This window comes from Bos indicus, chromosome 7 (assembly GCF_029378745.1).
Source record: "Bos indicus isolate NIAB-ARS_2022 breed Sahiwal x Tharparkar chromosome 7, NIAB-ARS_B.indTharparkar_mat_pri_1.0, whole genome shotgun sequence".
NCBI classification, from domain to species: Eukaryota; Metazoa; Chordata; class Mammalia; order Artiodactyla; family Bovidae; genus Bos; species Bos indicus.
In genome coordinates this window covers 62,077,679-62,100,152 of record NC_091766.1, presented here as the reverse complement: position 1 = coordinate 62,100,152, position 22,474 = coordinate 62,077,679, and the positions used below count along the sequence as shown (strand labels likewise).

The 22,474-nt window shown below is 51.5% G+C and overlaps 1 protein-coding gene across 3 annotated transcripts in view; it reads left to right on the top strand.

Moving 5' to 3' along the window:
- Positions 1–22,474, top strand: part of ANXA6 (annexin A6) — a 46,904-nt gene that overhangs the window by 12,230 nt on the left and 12,200 nt on the right. For all 3 annotated transcript variants that reach the window (XM_019965267.2, XM_019965264.2, XM_019965265.2), the window contains 18 exons: positions 2,682–2,772; positions 3,775–3,869; positions 4,365–4,478; positions 5,449–5,539; positions 6,463–6,542; positions 7,610–7,666; positions 8,460–8,553; positions 8,977–9,072; positions 10,322–10,380; positions 11,336–11,458; positions 12,750–12,808; positions 14,132–14,210; positions 15,900–15,981; positions 16,569–16,663; positions 17,139–17,252; positions 18,699–18,789; positions 19,570–19,649; positions 20,441–20,494. In XM_019965267.2, the coding sequence (XP_019820826.2) occupies positions 2,682–2,772; positions 3,775–3,869; positions 4,365–4,478; positions 5,449–5,539; positions 6,463–6,542; positions 7,610–7,666; positions 8,460–8,553; positions 8,977–9,072; positions 10,322–10,380; positions 11,336–11,458; positions 12,750–12,808; positions 14,132–14,210; positions 15,900–15,981; positions 16,569–16,663; positions 17,139–17,252; positions 18,699–18,789; positions 19,570–19,649; positions 20,441–20,494 (1,554 nt within the window). The remainder of the gene's footprint in view (positions 1–2,681; positions 2,773–3,774; positions 3,870–4,364; positions 4,479–5,448; positions 5,540–6,462; positions 6,543–7,609; positions 7,667–8,459; positions 8,554–8,976; positions 9,073–10,321; positions 10,381–11,335; positions 11,459–12,749; positions 12,809–14,131; positions 14,211–15,899; positions 15,982–16,568; positions 16,664–17,138; positions 17,253–18,698; positions 18,790–19,569; positions 19,650–20,440; positions 20,495–22,474) is intronic.

Below are 22,474 nucleotides of genomic sequence, written 5' to 3'. Positions count from 1 at the left end.
TATGACCAACCTAGATAGCATATTCAAAAGCAGAGACATTACTTTGCCAACAAAGGTTCGTCTAGTCAAGGCTGTGGTTTTTCCTGTGGTCATGTATGGATGTGAGAGTTGGACTGTGAAGAAGGCTGAGGGCCGAAGAATTGATGCTTTTGAACTGTGGTGTTGGAGAAGACTCTTGAGAGTCCCTTGGACAGCAAGGAGATCCAACCAGTCCATTCTGAAGGAGATCAGCCCTGGGATTTCTTTGGAAGGAATGATGCTAAAGCTGAAACTCCAGTACTTTGGCCACCTCATGCGAAGAGTTGACTCATTGGAAAAGACTCTGATGCTGGGAGGGATTGGGGGCAGGAGGAGAAGGGGACGACAGAGGATGAGATGGCTGGATGGCATCACTGACTCGATGGACGTGAGTCTGAGTGAACTCCGGGAGTTGGTGATGGACAGGGAGGCCTGGCGTGCTGCAATTCATGGGGTCACAAAGAGTCGGACACAACTGAGCGACTGAACTGAACTGAACTGTGTCTGCAGTTAGACTTCTCTGCTCCATACAGCCTCATCTTTCAGCTGCAGCCTCTGTCTCCACCCTGGGGTGAGGAGGGGCAGGGCCCGGAGGGAAGGTGGCAACTTGCTGCCAGGACCTCTGCCCTTCCTCCAGGGGGCTCTGCTGCCATCTTGCCCTCTTCTCCTTCCTTCCCGGCCACTTACAGTCCCACCGTCTTGGCAGCTTTGGACATCCGCGTAAGCACTGCAGAGTCTGGGCCCGCCTCCCTGAGTGCCCTGCTTGCTCTTAGCTCTGGGCCTCTGCCATACTGCTTCTCTGTGTGAAGCCTCTCCTTCCCTCCCCCTGGGCCAGCTGTTGCTCATCCTTTAGCGCTCTACTCGACTTAGACTTCCCTTCCAGGAAGTCTTCTTTGATCTGCTCTGGGTGTATTCACAGGCACATATCCGCCCGCACACCTGTCTACCTAAGAAGCCAGTAGAGTGCCTAGTTGTGCCAAGCCCTGAGCTAGGTGCTGGGGTGACATAAGTGGGCAAGACAGACTCTCGTGGAGCTTTCAAAGGGGAGTGTCTCTTTTCTGGTCCAGGCAGTTGGCCTGTGTTACTCTTTCCTTCTCTGCCCAGCAGTGTGATTAGGTTGCAGGGGATTCACGGGTGGCGGGAAGGGAGCCGTGTCCCTTTCTGGTCGTCCGTTCTGCCAGAACTTTAAATAGCACTTCTGTGCCCATGCATGCAAGCCTCGAAGGAGCCAGCAATGGCAGACATAAACCACAGGGCCCCTGAGTGCCTGGCCAGGCCCTGCGGTGTGGGCGCTGGGAGACCCAGGAGATGGTCCAGAGGCTCACGGGCTCCCATGCGCTTCTTATTGTTTCAAACAGGATTATGTGAGCCACCCCACCCATTCCGATCCCCTCGTCCAGCTTGAATCTCCCTCCACTGTTTCCCGGCATTCCTTTGCCCCTCTAGTGGAGTATTTATTACTAGCTCTATGCTAATTTGTAGGCTAGTCTCTCTCCTCCCCTGGGTTGGAAACTCATGAAAGTCAGGCCTGGGTCTTCTTTCTCCCATAATCTTCAACCCTTCGTGTAGCGCCTGGCACAGGCTAAGTGCCCAGTCACCCGGCGGTGTGCCTAGTGCCCCAGGCTCTGGCATCCTCCACTCTCTCAGCTCTTGGTTGCTCTCTGGGCCCCATGGTTCTCAGGGCTGTGTGTCTGACCCACATCTGACTTCTCTGTGAACAGCCCTTTGTGCATTCAGGTTTAACATCTAAGATTCACTCCCCACCTTTGCCCCAACAACCCAGCCAGCTTGTCCTCAGATGCCAGCTCACGGCTCAGTTTACTGGGCCTAGAAGAGCGGCACCTCGTCTGGGCAGATTCTGAGCGTGACTCTGGGCCTCCCACTCTGGGCCAAGGCACCCCACTCCCCCCTGGAAGCTGGCAGCTGCAAGGTTTCTGGAGCTGGAGAACAAAGGGTCATTGGACAGAGATGTGGGTTCTGTGTGACCCCAGCAAGTGGCTTCCCTTTGTGGGGCTCGGTTTCTTTGTTTCTGTGACAGAGAGCATCTTAAGTGCTTCTATAAAATGCTATAATAATCAAATTTATAAAGGTGAAAGGGCTTTCTACACCGCAGAGAGACATAAGCACATGAGGGGCTCTTGTTTGTTTTGCAGAAACCATTCCCACCCCCTGCACTCTGTCTGGGCTCTTATCTCTCCCAGGTTCTGGGAAAGTGGTGCAGAGCTGGGGGCTTGGCTGAGCCTTCCTGCCACAGGGAAAAGGCACTGTCCTTGGGGCAGGTGGTGGCAGGAGGTACGGGGAGAGCCCTCCCTACCCTGGTTGCGGCTTTCTGTAGCCGGCTCTCCACTTTAGGGGCAGGGAGCTGAGCCACTGTCCAGGTGAGCGGTCGCGGTCTGGGGTGAGGCAGTGCAGGTGAAGATGGAGAGACGTGGCAGATTCTGTCGCATCGTCTTTGTTCAGTCCAAAGACTGTGAAAACACACTCTGGCTCTTGCCATGCCGTTATGGAGACTGAGTTTGGGGATTTGTAACGAATATCTGAGCATTCTAGGAGCAGCAGGGACTTTTATCCCATGGCCAGGGTTGGGAGGTAAGCTGGGGTTAGGGCTGGGAGCCCCATTCAGGGCCAGGTCAGCAGCTCACCCTCTGCTCGTCTCTCCACAGGGTGCCAAGTACCGGGGCTCCATTCGTGACTTCCCCGACTTCAACCCCAGCCAGGATGCCGAGACTCTGTACAATGCCATGAAGGGCTTTGGTGGGTGCTCAGCCACTGTGGGGAAAGGGACCCACAGGAAAGGAAGCAGGATTCACCTAGGCTTGGGGGTGTCCCCCCCTTTTGGTTATTCAGTCATTCTTTTGTCTCTCTTTTTTGGCCATGATACTTGGCATGCGGGATCTAAGTTCCCCAACCCGTGACTGAACCTGGGCCCCTGCAGTGGAAGTGCAGAATCCTAACCAGTGGACTGCCAGCACATTCCCTTGTCTCTTCTTTTTATAATTTTATAATGGACTCTTCCAATGGTGCTAGTGGTAAAGAACCCGCCTGCCAATGCAGGAGATATAAGAGATGCAGGTTCAATCCCTGGCCTAGGAAGATCCCCTGGAGAAGGACATGACAACCCACTCCAGTCTTCTTGCCTGGGGAATCCCATGGACAGAGGAACCTGGTGGGCTATGATCCACAGGGTCGCAGAGTCAGACATGACTTAAGCGACTTGGCACACATGCACACTCCAGGCTAATAAAACAGTCTCATGAGTAGAAGAAGCTTTACCAGTAGACCTGCCACCCAGCTTGAGAACTGGCACTTGCTCGCTCACGTAGCTGCAACATCATGGTAGGTCCCCCTCCTGATAACATTACTTTGCCTTTTGTCTTGCGGGTAAGCACTACCCTCAATTTGCAGCTTATTATTTTCTTTTATTTTTCCTGTCAGTGAAAGAACCCATCCTGGACGTTAGGACACCTGGGTTTTTCTAAGCCAAGCTCACTGGGAGACCGCAGGGGACTCCATGCTCCTCTCTGGCCCCAGTTTCCTCGTGTGTGTGACGAGGAGCTAGATCATGGGCCGTCTGAACTGAGATACTACATGTGCTAGCATCTCTCTCAGGGGGGCTCGTCAGGTCCCCACAGAGCCCCCGTCTGATGCCAGTGCCTCTCGTGAGCAGAAGGCTGATGCCGAGGACTGCAGGGAGCACCCCTGTTGGGCTTCCTGGAAGCAGGTTGGGTAGGGTGACGGGTGCCTCCCCTCTTGTAGGCAGTGACAAGGAGGCCATCCTGGAGTTGATTACTTCCCGGAGCAACAGGCAGAGGCAGGAGATCTGCCAGAACTACAAGTCCCTCTATGGCAAGGTAACCATGACAACCAGAGGGTTGGGGGCGGAGGAGGCATGCTCTGATTCATCCAGGCCCTTTCCTGAGTATTTTACTCCTGCTCAGCTTCTGTGCCAGCACTTCTGCCCTCCTTTTTTCTTCTCTCAGTCAGGCAGGGATCATCCAACCGTAATTGCATCTAGAGAGCCTGCTAGGCACTATGCTAGGGGTTAGGGCTACCCAGATAAATAAGACCTGAGGGTGTCAACCTGTGGGCTCACAGTGGGAGAGAGTGAGCAAGTGAGCACGTAGCGGCAGGGAGGGGCACTGTGCTGCGGACTGGGCAGGTTACCTGATGTCTCTAAGCCCATTTCTGAAGGCCAATGAGAGTATGTACCCCCAGAGTGATGATTAAGTTGGATTACTTCGCTCAGTGCCTGTACAGAGTAAGTGCTCATTCAGTGTAATTCTTATTATAACTGCGCTTCCCCATCTTCTTCCATTTCCTCCTCCTTCCACCCCTCCCCCAACCAGGACCTCATTGCAGACTTGAAGTATGAGTTGACAGGGAAGTTTGAACGCCTGATTGTGGGTCTTATGAGGCCACCTGCCTATGCTGATGCCAAAGAAATTAAAGATGCCATCTCGGTAAGAAGCAGGGTCTGTGCATGTTTGAGGGTTGGGGGTGTGGTTCATGGGAGATTGTAGCTTCTACAGCAGAAATTCAGTGAGCCCTACACCCACCCCACACATATGCCCTGCTTTGAGGCAGCAGCCCAAGTCCTGTCCCAGAGGGTGCCATGGTCCCTCCAGATGGATGGAGGTGGCATAGGCGTTGGTGTGAGGCCCACCCTGTGAAAGGGGGCCCTGGGCCCACACCCCACCCCAGTCGTTTACAGTCCTGAGGAAGCAGGACATGGGGATGTGGAAACAGATTGTGTCCAACACCCAAAGGCCGGGGGCATCGTAAAGGAGATCAGGAGGACAGGCCCTGGGCTTGGGGTGGCTGGAGAGGGCATCATAGAAGATGAGGGGATCGAGTTGGGCCTGAAGCCTGGAGAAGGTTTGGTTGACCAGAAGGGGCAGGTCATTCTAGGCTGGAGAGTAAGTGGTTGTGGAAGTGTGTTCAGGATATGAAGGGCAGCCCAGTCTAGTGGAGGTGGAGGGTTTCTCCCTACAAAGCAGGGAGAGCTCAAAGGCCTTTGAGTGTAACTCGGCACTTTATAAAGTGCTATGATCTTTGTCTCAGATGAGCTATATGAACTTGTTTTCATAAGCTAGTAAACTTAACAGTGTAAAAGAGTATCACATTCTCATTCTTTCTGTGAGTTCAGCAGAGCAACTGGTATCATTTCCATTTTAAAGATGAGAAAAGTAAGGCCCAGGAAGATGAAGTTTTTTTAATGAGCCATCACAAAGCAAGTTGCAGGCAGAGGCGGCACTAGAATCCCCGTCTTTAGATTCTCAGGGCTGCAGCTCTGAATCAATGCCTAAGACCTGTGTTAGGAACACCCTGAGTGCTGGGAGTTTCCCAGCTCTGACCACCCCAGGTTCCCAACTCGGGGCTGGTGGCCTCGCTTTTCAACCCATGACTCACACGCCCCTTCTTTTCTCCCAGGGCATTGGGACCGATGAGAAGTGCCTCATTGAGATCTTGGCTTCTCGGACCAACGAGCAGATCCACCAGCTGGTGGCAGCATACAAAGATGGTGAGATGGGCAAGAGGGGCCGTTCAAGGTTTTTCAGATGTGTAATGAAAGTGCTCACAAGAGCAGGTACCCTAAGACTCTACCCGTCCACCTTTTTTCCTCCTTCCCTCTGATCTGTCTGTCCATCCATCTATTCATTTAGTAAGTACCTACTTTCTGCTGGGTTCTCAGCATATGGTTGTGGGCATCCATACTGTTTACGCCTGAGAGCTTAAGTATTAATGAGATAATGAGGGATATAGATAATAAACAGATAAACAAATGGGATGATGACATGTGGTAAAGAGTTCAGAAGGACACAAACAGAAAACAAGCATCCAACTGGAGAGGACATGCTTCAGATAGGTGGCTGGGGAAGCCTGTCTTGGGAGGAGACGAGCAGGAGCCAGTTGTACACAGAGTGGGGAGAAGACCCTGGCAGGAGCGGGAAGGACAAGTCCAAAGGTCCCCAAGCTGAATAAGCCTGGTGTCCAGTGCAAAGCTAGAACAGCAGAGGGCGGGACAGGATCACACAGGGCTGTGCAGGCCAAGGCAAAGAGACAATGTTTATTCCAAACCTAGTGGGAAGCAGAGGAGCCTGTGATGAGTGTGAGCTCTAAGACAGTCTCTCGTGTTGCTCTGGATCGGAGAAGCAGAAAGAACAGTCAGAAGGCTGTAGCCGCTGTGCAGGTGAGCGACAGTGGTGTCTGGAGTAGGACACCACAGGTGAGGATGGAGAGATGTGTGCAGATTCCATCTCACCATGTCATGAGTCAGCACAAAGAATTGAGAAAATACAACCTGGGTCTTGCACGGCCAGCGTGGAGACTGGATTTGGGGATTTGTAACAAATATCTGAGTATTGTAGGGGCAGCGGGGACCTCTATCCTGGTTCCCCGGGATGTCCTGGGGGTGGGACCAGAGCTTGTGTTCCTTCCTGGCAGCCTACGAGCGAGACCTGGAGGCTGACATCACTGGGGACACCTCTGGCCACTTCCGGAAGATGCTCGTGGTCCTGCTGCAGGTTGGTCTACCTTGGGGCCCTCCCCGAGCTCTCCCCCAGGGTGCAGAGGGCTCGGAACGCCTTGTCCCTGTTCCCCTAGACAGTGTGGCTCGTGAGAGGCTCCTTGGTGGCTCCTCAGGTGTAAAATCCTCCTCGTGTTTTCTGGCCACCTCTCCCCCTCTCCCCATCTTATCCTCAAACTTGAGATGGTCTCTTTGGCTTGCCTGAGTGTAGAAGCTGAGCATCCAGGGTCTGTTCTGTCCCCCGTGGTTTGCACAGGCAGGTGACCTGCATTTCTTTTCACACACCCTGTCGCTCTTGTGCTTCTCTGTCCTGCTTTTTCTCTCCACAAGTGTCCCCTCCTCTATGCCCCAGCCTCTCTTGCCGTGGCTTTCCCAGCAGGGGCGCCAGCAGGGACGTGGCCTCTCTGAGCCCCCTGAGTGGCATGCCCCACAGAACAGCCCTGCTGCTCCCTCCCACCAAGGATGTCATAACAACATAAAAAAGAACATGAAGAGGCTGCACAGGGGTGTCACAGCTGAATTCTACCTGCTCAAGCTCTGCTTTTTCCTTTGTTCATTTTCCTTCGTGTGTGTTTTTTTTTACACTTTGAGTTAGTTGCTAACTTCTAAAACTAGAGAGATTTTGCTCCAAAATCATATCTCTGGATTATTTTGAATAATCGAAAAGTGCTGGGAACAGCAGGCCTGCTTCTTCTCAGGACCGCCCTGTTTGTTCCATACTCCAAACGATGAGGGGAGAATCCGGTGGCAGGGGCCCTGTGATTCCCTGCAAAATAGCTGCTGTGGTCCTCTGTGTGTGTGCCGCACCCTGCAGCTTGTAGGAATTTTGTTCCCCAACCAAGGACTGAGCCCTGGCCTGAAGCAGTGAGAATGCAGAGTCCTAACCACCGAACCACCAGGGAATTCCCAGGTGCTGCGGTCTTGTTCTGGAGGCAGCTGTCAGTCTCTTCCCCTGGACACCCCGGGCCACCACGGTTTTCCTAGTCCTCCCTGTCTCCACCACTGGCATCCAGGCTTTCTCCCGGCTCTGGTATTTGAACCAGTGTCCCTTGTTTTTCTTCCCAGGGTACCAGGGAGGAGGATGACGTAGTGAGCGAGGACTTGGTGCAGCAGGACGTCCAGGTAAATAAGCACCAGTGGAGATTGCTGGGCACAGCCAGGCAGCCCGAGAAGGGGGAGGGGTGGAGGCAAAGTAATTTGTACCAGATACCAGAAATAACTGACTTACAGCCATCATTATACAGCACTTCACTGAAGGAAGGGTTGAAGTTACCTTTCAAAGGTACATAGCATATGTAAAGCTGGTGAGATCAATTTTGGAGCTTTCATTATTTGTTCATTTTTCATTCAGTTAATTAATATTTATTGAACACTTACTATATGCCAATCATTCTGAATGCCAAGCATTGGGGAATCACAAGTGAGCAAAGTCAAACAGTACTGGGGATCAGATATATGTCAATCACACAGTCACATTCTCTGTGGATACACCATATATTCTAGGTGTTTTGAGCTCCCACTATATGCCAGTAATACTGTAGGTAGATACAGAGAATGTAGAACATAATTCCTATTCTTGAGGAATCAATGCTGTAGTGGGAAGCCAGGCATATAAATATTATGTATTATAATATACAGTGAATCAAAGCTATAAAGACACTAAAGTCTAGAAAAGGGAGTGAGGGAAAGAGAACTCCGCCTGGGGACATCAGGAAGTGCTTTGAAAACAAATGGGATGTTTAGTCTGGGCCCTGAAGGTTGAATAGGAGTTTCCCCAGAAAGAAAGGAAAGATGCTAAGAGGTGTATGCATTTACTAGCTTGTTCAAGGGTCTGGCAGTGGTTCTGAGTGGCTTGGCTGGTAAGTTGTTTCCTGAGGTTTCTTCTCTTAATTAAGTCCCACTTCTTCCCCTCCAGGACCTGTATGAGGCAGGGGAACTGAAATGGGGAACAGATGAAGCCCAGTTCATTTACATTTTGGGAAATCGCAGCAAGCAGCATCTCCGGTTGGGTGAGCTCCAGAGAAGACCTGCAGCTGTCCCCTGGGGGTTGTGCCAAGCTTTCCTTTCTCATTTCCTTTTCTGCTAAGGAGCATGATAGTGCTTCACCCACAACCCAAACACTAGTCCTGATTTTAACACGTGGCTTCTGTGGTCCCTTATGAGAGGTCTTAACAGGGTGTTCAGCCCCTCCGCCTCAGTACAGTCCCTGTCTTCATGTTGGAGCAGGACGTGTACACAGTCCCTCACAGCAGACACAGTGAGGCTGCCTGGTGGCTGGTGACATGCACGACCTTCCCGCCACCTCCCTAAGTGCCAGCCCTGCCTTCACGGTGGCGCTCTGGTCCTGGCCACTGCATCTTCCCTCCCGAAGTCCCTGATGCTTCCAATGTTATGAGCGTGGCTTTGACACCCTGTCTCTCTGTCTGACTCAGTATTTGATGAGTATCTGAAGACCACGGGGAAGCCGATTGAAGCCAGCATCCGAGGGGAGCTGTCCGGGGACTTTGAGAAGCTGATGCTGGCTGTGGGTATGTCCGAGGTTTCATTTCTAGGGCCTTTGAGGCATTCAGGGACTCTGGCCTGAATGGGGACATGGGGATTGTACGGTATGGAGATGGGAAGGAGAAAACCAGACAGGTGGTAAATTCTAAAGGTCCAGCTAGGGCCATGTGGCTGAGGACTGGGGGCTGGGGGTCAAGCCTTGGACACTGCTGCTTCCCACTCCCTCCTCCCATGTTTGTGATGGGGCCGAAAAGCACATGGGGTCAGGGGTCAGGCAGTCATGATCAGGAGAGCGGGTTGTGCGGAGCATCTGCTGTGGGCCACTCCACTGAGTGTTTACTCTTTACAAATGACCCAGGAATGGACACTGTCATCGTCTCCATTTCACAGATGAGAAAACCGCAGCTCACAGAGGCTGTATCTCTTGCCAAGGGGTGGTTTTGTAATGAATTGGGGTACTCTGGGCGTGGGGGAAGCCAGGAGCTGACTAGTAAATGGTGGAGTCAAGATTCAAAACTCAGGCTTCTTCTCAGTCTGCTGTTGACTTGGAGAAAGTCACTTATGCTCAGTGGGCCTCAGTTTCCTCATCTGGTAAATGGGGGTGGGGAGTAGCTGCCCGACCCAGAGGCTGTGGGCACATCCTGACACCGCATTCCCAGGGCATTCTGGGACTCTGGGCCAGGAACACGGGGCTAAGAATGGAAAGGAGAGCTCTATGGTATGGAGGTGGGAAGAAGAAAACCAGAATGTCAGTTTGCCAGCCAGACGTTCCAAGAGTCACTGTGTCTGAGCCTGGGGTAGGTTGCATGAGTGTGTTTCTTGGGAACGAGCTAAGGCCCAGCACTCATCCTCTTGCCCAGAGCTGTCCCCCACCAGCCCTATCTCAGGTAATCAGGTTGTGGCCCCGCTCGGCAGCAAGATCCAGAGGCTGGGCCAGTAATGTTCTATCATAGCAGACTCTAAAGAACCACCTTGCCTAGCCCCACCTCAGGTCCTCCCCACCCAGCCCAGTTCCTTCAAACACCAAAGGACCAGAAAGGTGAAGGGGGTCTTTGCACTCCCGACATTACAGCAGGCCCATGTTCTGATTTCTCTGTCCCCTGGGATAAAAGTGGTGGGCCTGGGGTCCTCAGGGATTTCAGACGATCAGGAAGCAGGATTCTTCTCAGATTTGAACTTGGTGGCTCCCAAGGAATGGAAATAAAGAAGGGGTCAGACCGCCCCATCACCCTTCCAAGGCAGCCAAAATAACTACCTCTTCCTTCCTCTTCTCAGTGAAGTGTATCCGGAGCACCGCAGAGTATTTTGCTGAGAGGCTATTCAAGGCCATGAAGGTGCGTGGTGAGGTTGATGCGCCCGAGGTTGGGGAGAGGGGCTCTTTGCACCCCCAAAAGATTGTCAGGACTCTGGCAAATCCTTGGGAGTCCATTGGCCAAAGAGAGCATTCAAGGCATTGGCCATAAAACCAAGTGATGGCACTTGGTCCCAGGTCATACACCTTCCCACCCAGATACCTACCCTATTCTCATGATTGTTCAGGGGGTGCATCATGCCCCCAGTCCAGCCAGCCAACTGGGTTGGAAGCCCATGCTTTATTTCTAAACACTAATTAACTAGAATGTTTATATATAATGTACATAGGAAGTGAAAGACATTTTGGCATTGCCTGCCAAGACTTGTGACGTTCATCCCAGGGACTCAGGGATTCTGCTCCTGGCGAGTACTGAGAACAGATTTTCCCAGGACTTTACACACACAACACAGAAGGTGGTAATATCTTCATAGTGCACCAGGGTGAATGAACACGGTCATTTGTTGTCAGAGGCCACAGGCCCAAAGTTCCTGCAAGTGGCCCATTCTCTGTCTTCCAGCGCCAGACTGGACCCAGCTGGGTCCAGAGACCAGCATTTTTATGATGTGTTCATAAAAACATTCATAGCAGTATGGTCCATGTCATGAAAAAACTAGAAACAGCCCAGTGCCTGTCAGGAGTAGATGGACAAATAATGCGTAGTGGTGTATTTACAGAGCTCCAAAATGTGCAAATCTAAACCATACCTTGCTTAGAGTTATGAGGAAGTCAAAGATGGAAATGACACGAGGTGGGGGAAGAAGACGCCAAAAGCAGGAGGGACATCAGGGAGCTTCAGAGGGAATGACAATGTCTGGCTTCTTTCCTTCTTAATTTTAACGTTTTATTACAAACGTTGTATTTTCAGTTGAGCAGGGGACTCTTAGCAGTCTAGCCTCCTCTCAATTCTCCACCCCCCAAACCCACTCGTCTTGCAGGGCCTGGGGACGCGGGACAACACCCTGATCCGCATCATGGTCTCCCGCAGTGAGCTGGACATGCTCGACATCCGGGAGATATTCCGGACCAAGTACGAGAAGTCCCTGTACAGTATGATCAAGGTGAGGTGCTCATGGAGCTCCAGAGAGGGCTGGAATGCTCTCCCAGGAGAAAAGGTGTCATCCTAGAAAGCTGGAGTCTGGTGGGAATTGCAGGAGCCCTGCCTGTGCCACTTCAGGGAGTTGAAGGCGACTACGGAGAAGCAAGTGTCACCTGACAGGCAAGGTGCTTCTAAGACACGAGGCACCTCTTCAGAGGAAGGCAGGACTGGGTCGTGATGGGGGCAAGGCTGAATCTGGGATGAAGGCTCCTCACTAGGGCGGTGAGAGGCCAGCCTCCTAGAGGCAGCGCGAGGCGGGAGGCCAGAGGAGGCTTCACTGGGGACTCCCAGGCCCTGGGCCAGGGGATGGCTCTGGGCTGGCCAGCCCATGAGACTCGCTCCAGAGACAGATGTAAAGCTGGATGGTTTCTCCTTGTTTTGGGTGAGTGGGATAAAGCTTTCTGAGTTCAAGCTGTGCTCCCTAAAGTGTGTTTCTAAAGAATTATATAGGCATTGTGTGCAAAAATAGCTCATGGGAAACGTCTGGGAAAAGCTAGAATAAGCAAAATAAGTCTGCTTCTTTACCAAGAACTTCTCACAGCCTTCACTGTAGTTTGTTCACTATGAGGCCCCAAGAGGGATGTAGAATATGCCGTGTCTACCAGACGTACATTTGTTTGGTTTTGGCATTTCCCAGTGTTTTTTTGCTCAGTCCATTTTATGGACTATTTCACATAGGAGGGTTGGGCTAGGGTTATCTGGTGGCAGGGGTGTGCTGGGGCCAGCTCACACTGGCTTGGGAAGCATCGCTTCTTCTTTTTCTAATTTTTAAAAACATGTATTTATTTGGCTGCACCAGGTCTAGCTGCAGCACTCCAGGTCTTTGCTGTTGTGTGTGGGATCTTAGGTGAGGCGTGTAGGATCTAGTTCCCTGACCAGGGACAGAACCCAGGCCCCCTGCATTGGAAGTGCAGAGTCTTAGCCACTGGACTACCAATGAAGTCCCAAAAGCATCTTTTCTTAATTCCACGTGTAGCGAAGTCATACTGGTAGCTTGGAATTGTCCATTAGAGGAAATTAGCAAACACTACAAATCAGGACTTTTTCTCTTTTTCCCAAAGAGCCAGTTGGTAAGTGCTTACCATCACACCGCTATTTGGTCTCAGTCACCTCCAGACAGGCTGAGAGTGAGGGCTGCTGTAAATACATGGTCAGCCTGCCCCTGTTTGGGGCTATGCAGGACCTCCCCTTCTTGTCTGAGAGGATCCCAGGGCTGGGTGAGAGGTGACCTTTCCCTCTGTTTTTCTCCCCAGAACGATACCTCTGGCGAATACAAGAAGACTCTGCTGAAGCTGTGTGGGGGAGATGATGAGTAAGTGGCCTCCTGGCCCCAGGCTGGAGGGCGTGGCCTCGGGTGTGGCTGGTCAGGATTCTCTTGGCCTCTTCATGATGGATGGATGGATAGATGGATGGATTAGATGGACTTGGGAATTCCTTGAAGGTCAGAACACCGTACAGGTGAAAGTCTGAGCGTCCATGTACGCGCAAATGAGTGTGGTCTCCCATACATGGAGATGTCTGCTCGTGTGAACTTGGAAAGCAGTCTAGGGATGTGCATCAGCAATCACAATATGAGGGTCTAGGCCCTGCTATTAACTTCTCAGGTGCTTCTCTGGTTCATCATCTGTTAAATGGAAAAAGTACAGATGCCTGCCCTGGCTGCTCGTTTATTCAGCATCTATGCATTAAGCACTCTCCACGTGCAGACCTTGAGGGGAAGCACTGATGAACCCTCTGGCCTAGAAAAGCACACAGACCTGGGTGTGTGTCCATGGTGGGGAAGTGTACGTGTCTATGTGCACTCTCCCGGTTGGGGGTGGGGAGGCTCCTGGAGATAATGAGGCTGAGATCCAAGGAGAAAGGTGATGGGGTGAAGACAGGGCCTGGAAGGAGAGTGTTAGGGGTGGAGAGAGAGCCTGGAGATGAGAAGGTGCCACCTGGCTCATTTATGTAGCTGAGGTCACACTTTTGTATCGCGCTGGGAAGATATGAGGCTGAGAGGTGGGCAGGGCCTGGGACTTCTTCCTGGCACATGAATCTCCCCTAAGGAGAGCAGAGAACCAGCCACTGGATGAGGATTAAATTGGAGCATAACTTGAACAGATTTGGGTTGCTGGGAAGGGATCTACAGGTACTCTGATTTCCCTTATCCGGAACTTCTAAGGATCCAGTTAAACAGGGAATACGAGAGCCTTCTGTTTACCTTTGGTAGGTGCCTTAGGAGCTGGTTCAGTTCAGCAGATGTTTACCTGGCAGCTGGTAAACCAAGGTGCTTGGCAGAAGGAGAGGTAGAGATGACATGGCTCGAAGCTGGTCATGGACATGTTTGAGAGGGGAGACTTATATGGGAAAGGGGAGGATGAGGGATTCAAGAAATCTCCTGCCTGGGAGTGGGGGCCAGGAAGGCTGCTGGTCAGAGCTAGCACCGTCGGGAGTCAAAACAAGGTAGAAGGTTCTCAGAGGTGATGGGAGGGCTCTGGTGAGTGGGTGAGGCCCAGGCTGGAGAGAGGGTAAAGCCAGATGGGTTTACTCGAAGAGTGTGTGTGTGTGTGTGTGTGTGTGTGTGTGTTGTATGTGTGAAGTGTGCCCACGATGACCTTCCCTCCTGTCCTCTCCCTAACACCCTCCATTCCAGTGCTGCTGGCCAGTTCTTCCCGGAGGCAGCGCAGGTGGCCTATCAGATGTGGGAACTTAGTGCAGTGGCCCGAGTAGAGGTCAGACCCTCCCCACCTCCTGCTTGACCTCTTGACCACAGCTTCCACTCTTCTGCTCGCACCTTCCTGCTGCTCTGGTTGGCACCCAGCTGCCCCCTGGTGGCCAACCAGAGACACTGAGTCTCACGTCTTGAAGCTTCCTGTTCTCTGCAGAGTGATGGATTGGTGGGCGGGCACTCTGGTGTTGGCATCTGACTCCTGCATTCACCTCTAACACGCTGGGGAGCCTTCTGGCCCACTAACTACGTACAGATCTTGCTGATGGAGACTTGGTTGGTTCTTTGGAGGGGCCTATCCCATCCTGGGTCCAATAGTTGGGTTTTGGAGGCATGGAAGCTGAGAACAGATGGGCATCCCGGGGTGTACTAGAGGATTCTTGGTTGTCCTGAGCATCCTCAGACCCAGGGTCTACACAGGGCAAAAATAAAAAGTTTCACAGAAGTCCTCAGGGCAAACCAGCCCCGAGGTAGCACTTGGCCCCTACAAAAATATTTGGAACCTTGGACTCCATTGCTCACTTGCTAGCTACCTTTGGCAGGCCCCCGCCTCTCTCTGTCTCTATCTCCAAAAAGAGGCTGTTGGACATGGCGGTGCGGGTGCCCTCCGAGGGCTCCTGTGCACGGATGCTCTAGGACAGTGTTTCCCAAGTTGTGAGGCAAGAGCTGTCATTGAAGATGATCTTAAGTCATATGAGAGATGAATTGTGTTTTTTTGTTGGGGAGAGACCTGCATGGCATTAAATAACACTGACCCTCATGCAGTGTGAAAGCTACTCCACTTTGGTTTAACCAATATTTAAATCAGTAATCAATTATTGTTAATGTCAAGGAGGAATTCTCAGTTTGGAGCCACAGTCGCTAATGTTCCCTTTTCATGATGAGCTGAGAGAGCTAGCTTCAAGTTCAGAGCTCTTGGCGAGCCATGGTATCTTGTTAAATTTGGTGATATTTGAAAGCATATATTTTTATTTTTATGGCATTTATTTTTGTGGATTATCTGATTATGACACATGACACCAACTTTCTATTCATAATAGTGATATAAAATTGTTTTCATTCATTAACTCACTGAGCAGATATTTTTTGAGTGCTTACCCCTGTGTCAGGTACTTGCGTTATATCAAAGAACGAAACGGACCAAAACCCTTGCCCTTTAGGAGTATTCAGTGCACTTTAAAATGAATGCATTTAAGTAAAACAGAAAAGTAGCTGAATTAAGTTAAAATATTAAGAAATAGCATAGGGCATGCACAGATACAGAAAACATTGGGAAAATCATTTGGGGGTGACTGAAATCTGGGCGCTCTGTTCCAGTATTTCAGAACATTTCAGTTACCTTTTCAGGGAGAGCGTTGCTCTATAAAATGAGAGGACCCTGGGAGCAGGGCTGGGTTGTGAGAGCCTGGTTTCCAGTGGGGCGGAGCCAGAGCTGGCTCTTGGGGCAGGAGCCTGGCCCCTCTGCCCTTGACAGCACTTGCCCGGCTCCCAGGCCTGGGTCTGTCTCTCTCCTCCTCCCTGTCTCAGCTCTAGGGCAGGAGTCTGTCTGCTGTGCCTTCACCCCCGCCTTTTCCCCCAAGCTGCTTGGTTTGGGGCTCTTGGGGAAAGCCTCCCCTCCCTCGCATGCTCCTCTCCTGGCCTGGCCCCTGGGGGGCCTCCAGACACCTGCTGACTCACTTTGTGCCTCTTGTAGCTGAAAGGAACCGTGCGCCCAGCTGGTGACTTCAACCCTGATGCAGACGCCAAAGCCTTGCGGAAAGCCATGAAGGGGCTTGGTAAGGGGCACCTGAAAGGGGTCGGGTAGCCTCTGGGGCATTGGAAGGTAGTGGGTCTGCAATGGGATCGGCAGGGGCAAGAGCTGAGGCTTCAGACTGGAGTCTGCAGGGTGATGAGGACTTTATTTACCTTGAGTCTCCAGCCCCCTGGAACCTCCAGCTCCCTTAAGTATAGAGAGGAGGGTAGTGAGGGGCTTTCTCAGGAACCTTCCCAGAGACCAAAGTGCTCCCAGGTCCCTGGTATAGAAGTGCTAGGTGATGAGGTGGGGTTTTTGCTCTGGCTTTATTGCTAACTCACCATGTGACTTTGAGCAAGTCCCATAACCCATCTAGGGGTCTCAGTATCCCAGGACTAGAACTCAGAGGCCCTGACCCTCAACCCAGGGCTCTCTTTTATCTTGATTAGTGACCCAGCAGAAAAGTGCAGAAGGAATCCAGGGGAAGTTAGTGATTGGGCCAGAAGCAAGACTCCTGCAGGGGCATAAAGCTGGCGAGCCTGGCCTCTCCCCCAGCAAAGACGCTGAGGCCCATCGCTGGGGGAGGTGGGGACCACGGCCTTGCTCTGATCTGTGGCTTTGGGGTCTCAGGAACTGACGAGGACACCATCATCGACATCATCGCCCACCGCAGCAACGCCCAGCGGCAGCAGATCCGCCAGACCTTCAAGTCTCACTTTGGCCGGGTAAGGGCCTCAGCCTAGACCCTGGGCCCTGCGTCCACGCTCCTCCTCTGACGGAGCCTGGCGTGGACACACGCCTCTCCTTCCCGCTGCACCCCGCGTTCCCTGTGATCAGCAGTGTGCTTGTGACTGGCTCCCCTTAGGGCTGCGATCAGGGATGTGAGCTGTGTTAGTGGCATCTGGCTTTGGCTGACTAGTTTCTCCCAGGATGGAAATGGTACCACCCCCTTTGCTTCCCTGTCTCCTGCCTCCAGGGAGAGTGGCAGGTCCCCCGCTTGCGTGGTGTCTTCTCCACCCTCTTTGTGGTGGTGGTGGTGGTGGTGGTGGTTTTGAACCCAACATCAGCCAAAGCAGACACAGATGCCCACTATTCCTAAATCTCGTGGAGCCCGCCTCCTCCTTCCATGTCTCCTACCTGTCCCAAGTCACGTGTGGGCCAATGCTGATGTTGACATGACCTTGGCTCTGCCCTCTGCAGGACTTGATGGCTGACCTGAAGTCTGAGCTCTCCGGAGACCTGGCAAGGCTCATTCTGGGGCTCATGATGCCACCGGCCCATTATGATGCCAAGCAGTTGAAGAAAGCCATGGAGGTAAAGTGTGGGCACCAAAGGGATGGGGTCCAGTCTGTGTGGGTGCTGAGGGGACACAGGCACTCCTCCTGAGCCCAGGTGGGGCGGGTGTAACTCCTTGGTGGAGCCCCTCCCACACCTGTCCTGGGTTCAGAGTCTTGGCCAGTAGTTCCTTATCTTGTCACCCCACAAGGTAAGGCTTTGCTTTTGTGCCCATTTTATGGATGAGGACGCTAAGGCTCAGAGCGTAAGTTACTTGGTCACAGAGTCAAAGCACTACAAAGTAGCAGAGCTGGAATTCAGATCGAGTCTGTCTGTCTCCAGAGCCTGATATGACAACCGCGTGAATCAGTCCACTAGAGTTTCAGGCTCCTTGAAGATAAAGAGAAGAGCAGACTTTCCCTGGGCAAAGCCAATTAAGATTATTGTCTTGAAAATTGCTGGACAGAAAAGTGGATGACTTAAAACACAAAATGAGAAGGATTGGGCTGCACTGTGGATCTTAGGACACTCCGAGGATCAGGCTGTCCTCAGCACACATCAGCTTTTATTTTCATTATTTCTTAACTTTTTGGCCACACCGCATGAGCACGTAGGATCTTAGTTTCCCAACCAGGGATCGAACCCACGCCCTTTGTCTTGGAAGTGTGGAGTCTTAATTCAACAGCCAGGGAAGTCCCCACACCAACTTTTAATAGACCGATGAAGATACCCTTCAGGTCAGAGGACTCAGGGACGCTTGACCCCTGGGCAGTAACCTCCCAAGACAGAGACTTGTCTTATTTTTATAGAATTGCCCCAGCAGCTGACACAGTGACTGGCACATAATCAGTGTTTAGCAGACACTTGAACTCATCGGTCAGTCAGCCTGTCTTACCTGCTTCCTCCTCTCCCCCGAAGTGAGGACCTTAGCATAATGGGCTCCCCAGCTGCCTCAGCTGTCACCCATCCTCATGTGTCGCCCATCCCATCCAGTTCCTTAAAGCACAGAACATCTTTTTTCCTTCTGACAAATATGTGTTTACCGTGAAACCTTGAGAAAATATAGCAGAGCAAAAAAGAATGTTGAAATCATCTGTGATTCCCTCACCCACCCAGAGACCACGGTCACTGTTACACTGTGGTGCGTGTCCTCTGTCCTTTTTATGTATTTATATATAAATATTTATATTGAGATATGCGCATATAAGCGTTTTTACACACACACCCGTATACGCTATATTCTTTGCTTTTAAAATTTTTTGGTCCAAAGCAATTCTCATGGGAGGTTCTGGAAATCTTTACAAGCTGGTGGAGTCCTTTGATTGTGCCAAGGGCTGGTCAGGGAGTAAAGAGGACATGAGGGAGGCTTGGTCTGGGTGTTGACCTGCAGTGTCCTGGAACAGGAGTCTCCTTGACCTGGGCCCCTTGGGCCTCTCCACAGGCGTCAGGGCTGTGCTTCAGATCCTCTTTGCCTTGACCCTCTAGGGAGCTGGCACAGATGAAAAGGCTCTCATCGAGATCCTGGCCACTCGGACCAACGCCGAAATCCAGGCCATCAATAAGGCCTACAAGGAGGGTGAGTGCAGGAGACCTGTGGCCCGGTGCTGTAGGGAGGCCTTGGGGAAGAACCAGGCCCCCCGGCTCCTGACCTCACCCTGTAGCCCTGCCCCGCCTGCCCACCTCAGGCCACAAGGCTGTGATAAGCCCCCTGGGTGCGCCCAGCCCTGTGTCTGGGGAAGGTAACCCGGAGAGAGTCCCAGCAGGACAAAGGCCTGGAGGTAGAGGAGGGTTTTGACTGGGAGTGGGAGAGAGAGCACCCAGGCCCCTGGAGAGGGGAGAGCGGCTTCATGGGTGTGTGGCCTGTGCACTCACACAGGGCCCCATGTTCAGAAGGCCCTGTGTCTGTTTGCATGCTTAACTATCACCATCTTGCAATTCTTCATAACTTTTCAATAAGTGCTTCCGTATTAGTCTGAAGAACCTTGAGTATCAGTCAAAAATGTTTAAGGTTTTTGTCTTCTAAGCAGCTTTAAAATGGTAGAGTCTTTGAGCAGGGCAGTGACGTGATCAGAGCTGTGCTTTTGGGTTCAGCCACTGCCATGCAGGAGAGAGTGAAGACAGGGAGGCTGTTGTCTGGGAGAGGGGAGATGCACTGAGCGCTCAGCAGGGACGGGCAGAATGAGGTGATGGACCCATGGCAAATCAACAGCAGGGTGGCTGGTGGCCCCCAGGAGCCAATGACAAACTCCTTCATCCCCACCACCCTGCCAGCACTGCTCTGGCTTAAATCTGTGCTTCCTGGACCCCTCCCCCACTCTTGGCCAGCAGCCACTCACACCTCCTTTTCCTGTCTCAGACTATCACAAGTCCCTGGAGGATGCTCTGAGCTCAGACACGTCTGGCCACTTCAAGAGGATCCTCATCTCTCTGGCCACGGTGGGTGAATTCACGGCTCCAGGCCTGCTTGGCCCTCTGGGGCCCTAGGTGGGGAAAGGGTTGCTACGAGAGGCAGGGGGTTCACTCCTGATGAAAAGAGGGTGTCTTCCCCTGCTGCCTCCTAAGATTCTTACCACTGAGGCAGTTGCTACTTGGGCAACGCCTTCTCCATTGTTCACTTTTCAAAGCTGACTTAGTGCCCCCTTCTCCAGGCATCCCTCCCTGATTGCTCTTAGCCTGGCTTGTTGGGCCCCCAGCTGACAGGACAGAGCCATTGTGGGTGACCTTTCCCTGTGTCATCATCCAAGAGCTTCTGTTGCCAAGGACCTACCGTATAGCTCAGGGAACTCTACTTGGTGTTCTGTGGTGACTTAAATGGGAAGGAAATCCAAAAAAGAAGGGATACATGTATACGTAGAGCTGATTCACTTTGCTGTACAGTAGAAACTAAGCAACTATGCTCCAATAAAAATTAAAGTAAATACGGGGGGGGGGGGCGGGTGGAGGAACAGCTGTTATCATCTCTTGAATTCTCGCAACCCGGGTACCACACCCTGAGGCACAGTTATGGCAAGCTCACCATGTGCGAGTCAGGCCTTGGTCTAAGTGCCTTCCCAGTGATCATGTTCATGTTCAAGACTGCCACCCTGGGGAGGCAGGATCGCTGTCCCCATGTTACAGATGCGGGAGAGCGTTCAGAGAGGTGAGTGGCTGAGTACTGCCCTCTGGCTGCTGAGGGATGGAGACAGCAGATGTTTGGAGGCTGACCTTTCTCTCTGGTCCTGCTGCAGGGGAACCGTGAAGAGGGAGGAGAAGATCGGGAACGGGCCCGGGAAGATGCCCAGGTGAGACACCCCATCCCACCACCCCCTTCCCCCTGCCCAGTGACTCCAGCTGGCTTTTGTCCATGCCAGCCCTGGCTGTCTGGGAGTGAGGAGGGTGCCTGGCAGGGCAGGGCTGGTGTGACCGGTTGACACTGAGACTTTTGGCCCCTTGCAACTGTCCACTCTTAGAAGTGAGACTGTGACAGTTTCCAAAACTTTCAGAAAGATACTTGGGAGGGTGGTGCTAATTCTACTGATGTTTCCTGTGTGAAGAATAGGACTCGAGCCCTAGATCCTCAGATCTGGAAGGGACTTAAGGAGTGTCTCAGAGTCAGACTCCTCATAATATAACTGGAAGATGGAGGCCCAGAGAGGGTGAATGACACCTGAAACTCACACAGCAAATCAGTGGCCCAGGTGGAATTGGGCCACTGATTGAGCAGGTCTTGGAGCTTACTGGGAAGGGGGCTTGAGTGCTAAAGGTCTCGGGTCATTATTTTTGAAATGGGATCCAGGTCGAAGGGAATGTCCTGGGAGCCCTCGAAAGGGAGTTCATCGAGGTCAACCCAGGTCTTCTGCATTGCAAGCAAATTCTTTACCACCTGAGCCACCGAGGAAGCCCATCCCCTTAAAACTCACCCCAAATCCATCCTCTATCCCAAAATTCATCCTCCAGGGAATTCCGTTCGGTGTTTGGGTCGTCCTGGGAAGCTGTGCTTCTAGTTGCTGCCAGCAGGGGGCGATAGTGGGCCTTGCTGGCAGCCCCTTTTCCGGAGAAAAGCAGGGAGAGAGAACCTGGGTGGAGTCAACTGAGGGAGCCTGAGCCAGGCCCTGTCCAGCTCAGCTGCTTCTCCAGATTCACAGATGCCGGACCCTGATCTTGGTGTGGACTCAGTGTCTGACAGCTAGGAACACTGGTTTCTCAAGCAATACGTATTCTTTTGTAGAAACTTTAGAAAATACCAAAAACAAAACCCTATATAACCTGCTACTAGTAATAACTATTGTTAATGGGGTATATCATTCTAGTTGTCTTTATGTATTTATAGAAATAGATTCCTGGTTTATAACAGTTAAAAATGAATATTTTGTGAATATGGTTACTTTTTTTTTAATTTTATTTTTTGGCTGCACCACACAGCATGTGGGACCTTAGTTCCTCAACCAGGGATCAGACCTGTGCCCTGTGCAGTAGAAGTTCAGAATCTTAGCCACTGGACTGTCAGGGCAATCCCATATATCATTTTTAAAAAAATCAACAGCATCATTTAATGGCTAAATACTATTCCATCTAAGAATCTGCCGAACTATTTAACCAGCCCATTCCCTAGTAACCAACTCTCATCATCTTTATTATTTTTTTTTCCTTAGAATAGATTTCTAGAGGTGAGTTGGGAATACTAGAGGAAAATGTATACAAAAATTGAAGGCATTTGATATGCAGAGCCAAGGTTCCCCAGAAAAATAATGACATTAACGCTTGATGGTTTTATACCTCTTCCTTCCCATGCTCTCGCTCAGGACACTGAGCGCACCCTAAGCTCTGGGAGTCTGGCTCTGTTATGATCAGGTGACATATGTCCGGTGTTTACCTGTTGCCCCACAGTATTGCAGATAGCTTCCTCTTTACTCTTAGTGTTCCCATGTGAGCAATAAATCATGTAAATGATCTCATTATTATAGCCCCAGAGTGAAATAAAGAGTTGTGGCCATTTTTAGATAATTCAATCTCTGGATTATTTTTTCATACAACAGCTTTATTGAAATATAATTTGCATACCATACTACTGACCCATTTAAAGTACACAGTTAAGTGGTTGTATCTTCACAGACTTGTGCAGTCATCACTGTGGTAATTTTAGAACATTTCATCACCCTAAAAAGAAACCCTGTACAAATTGCGTTCCTTGTCATTTCCTCCCAACCCCCAGCCCTGTGCAACCACTAATCTACTGTCTGTTTATATAGATTTGCCTACTTTGGACATTTCATATAAGTGGA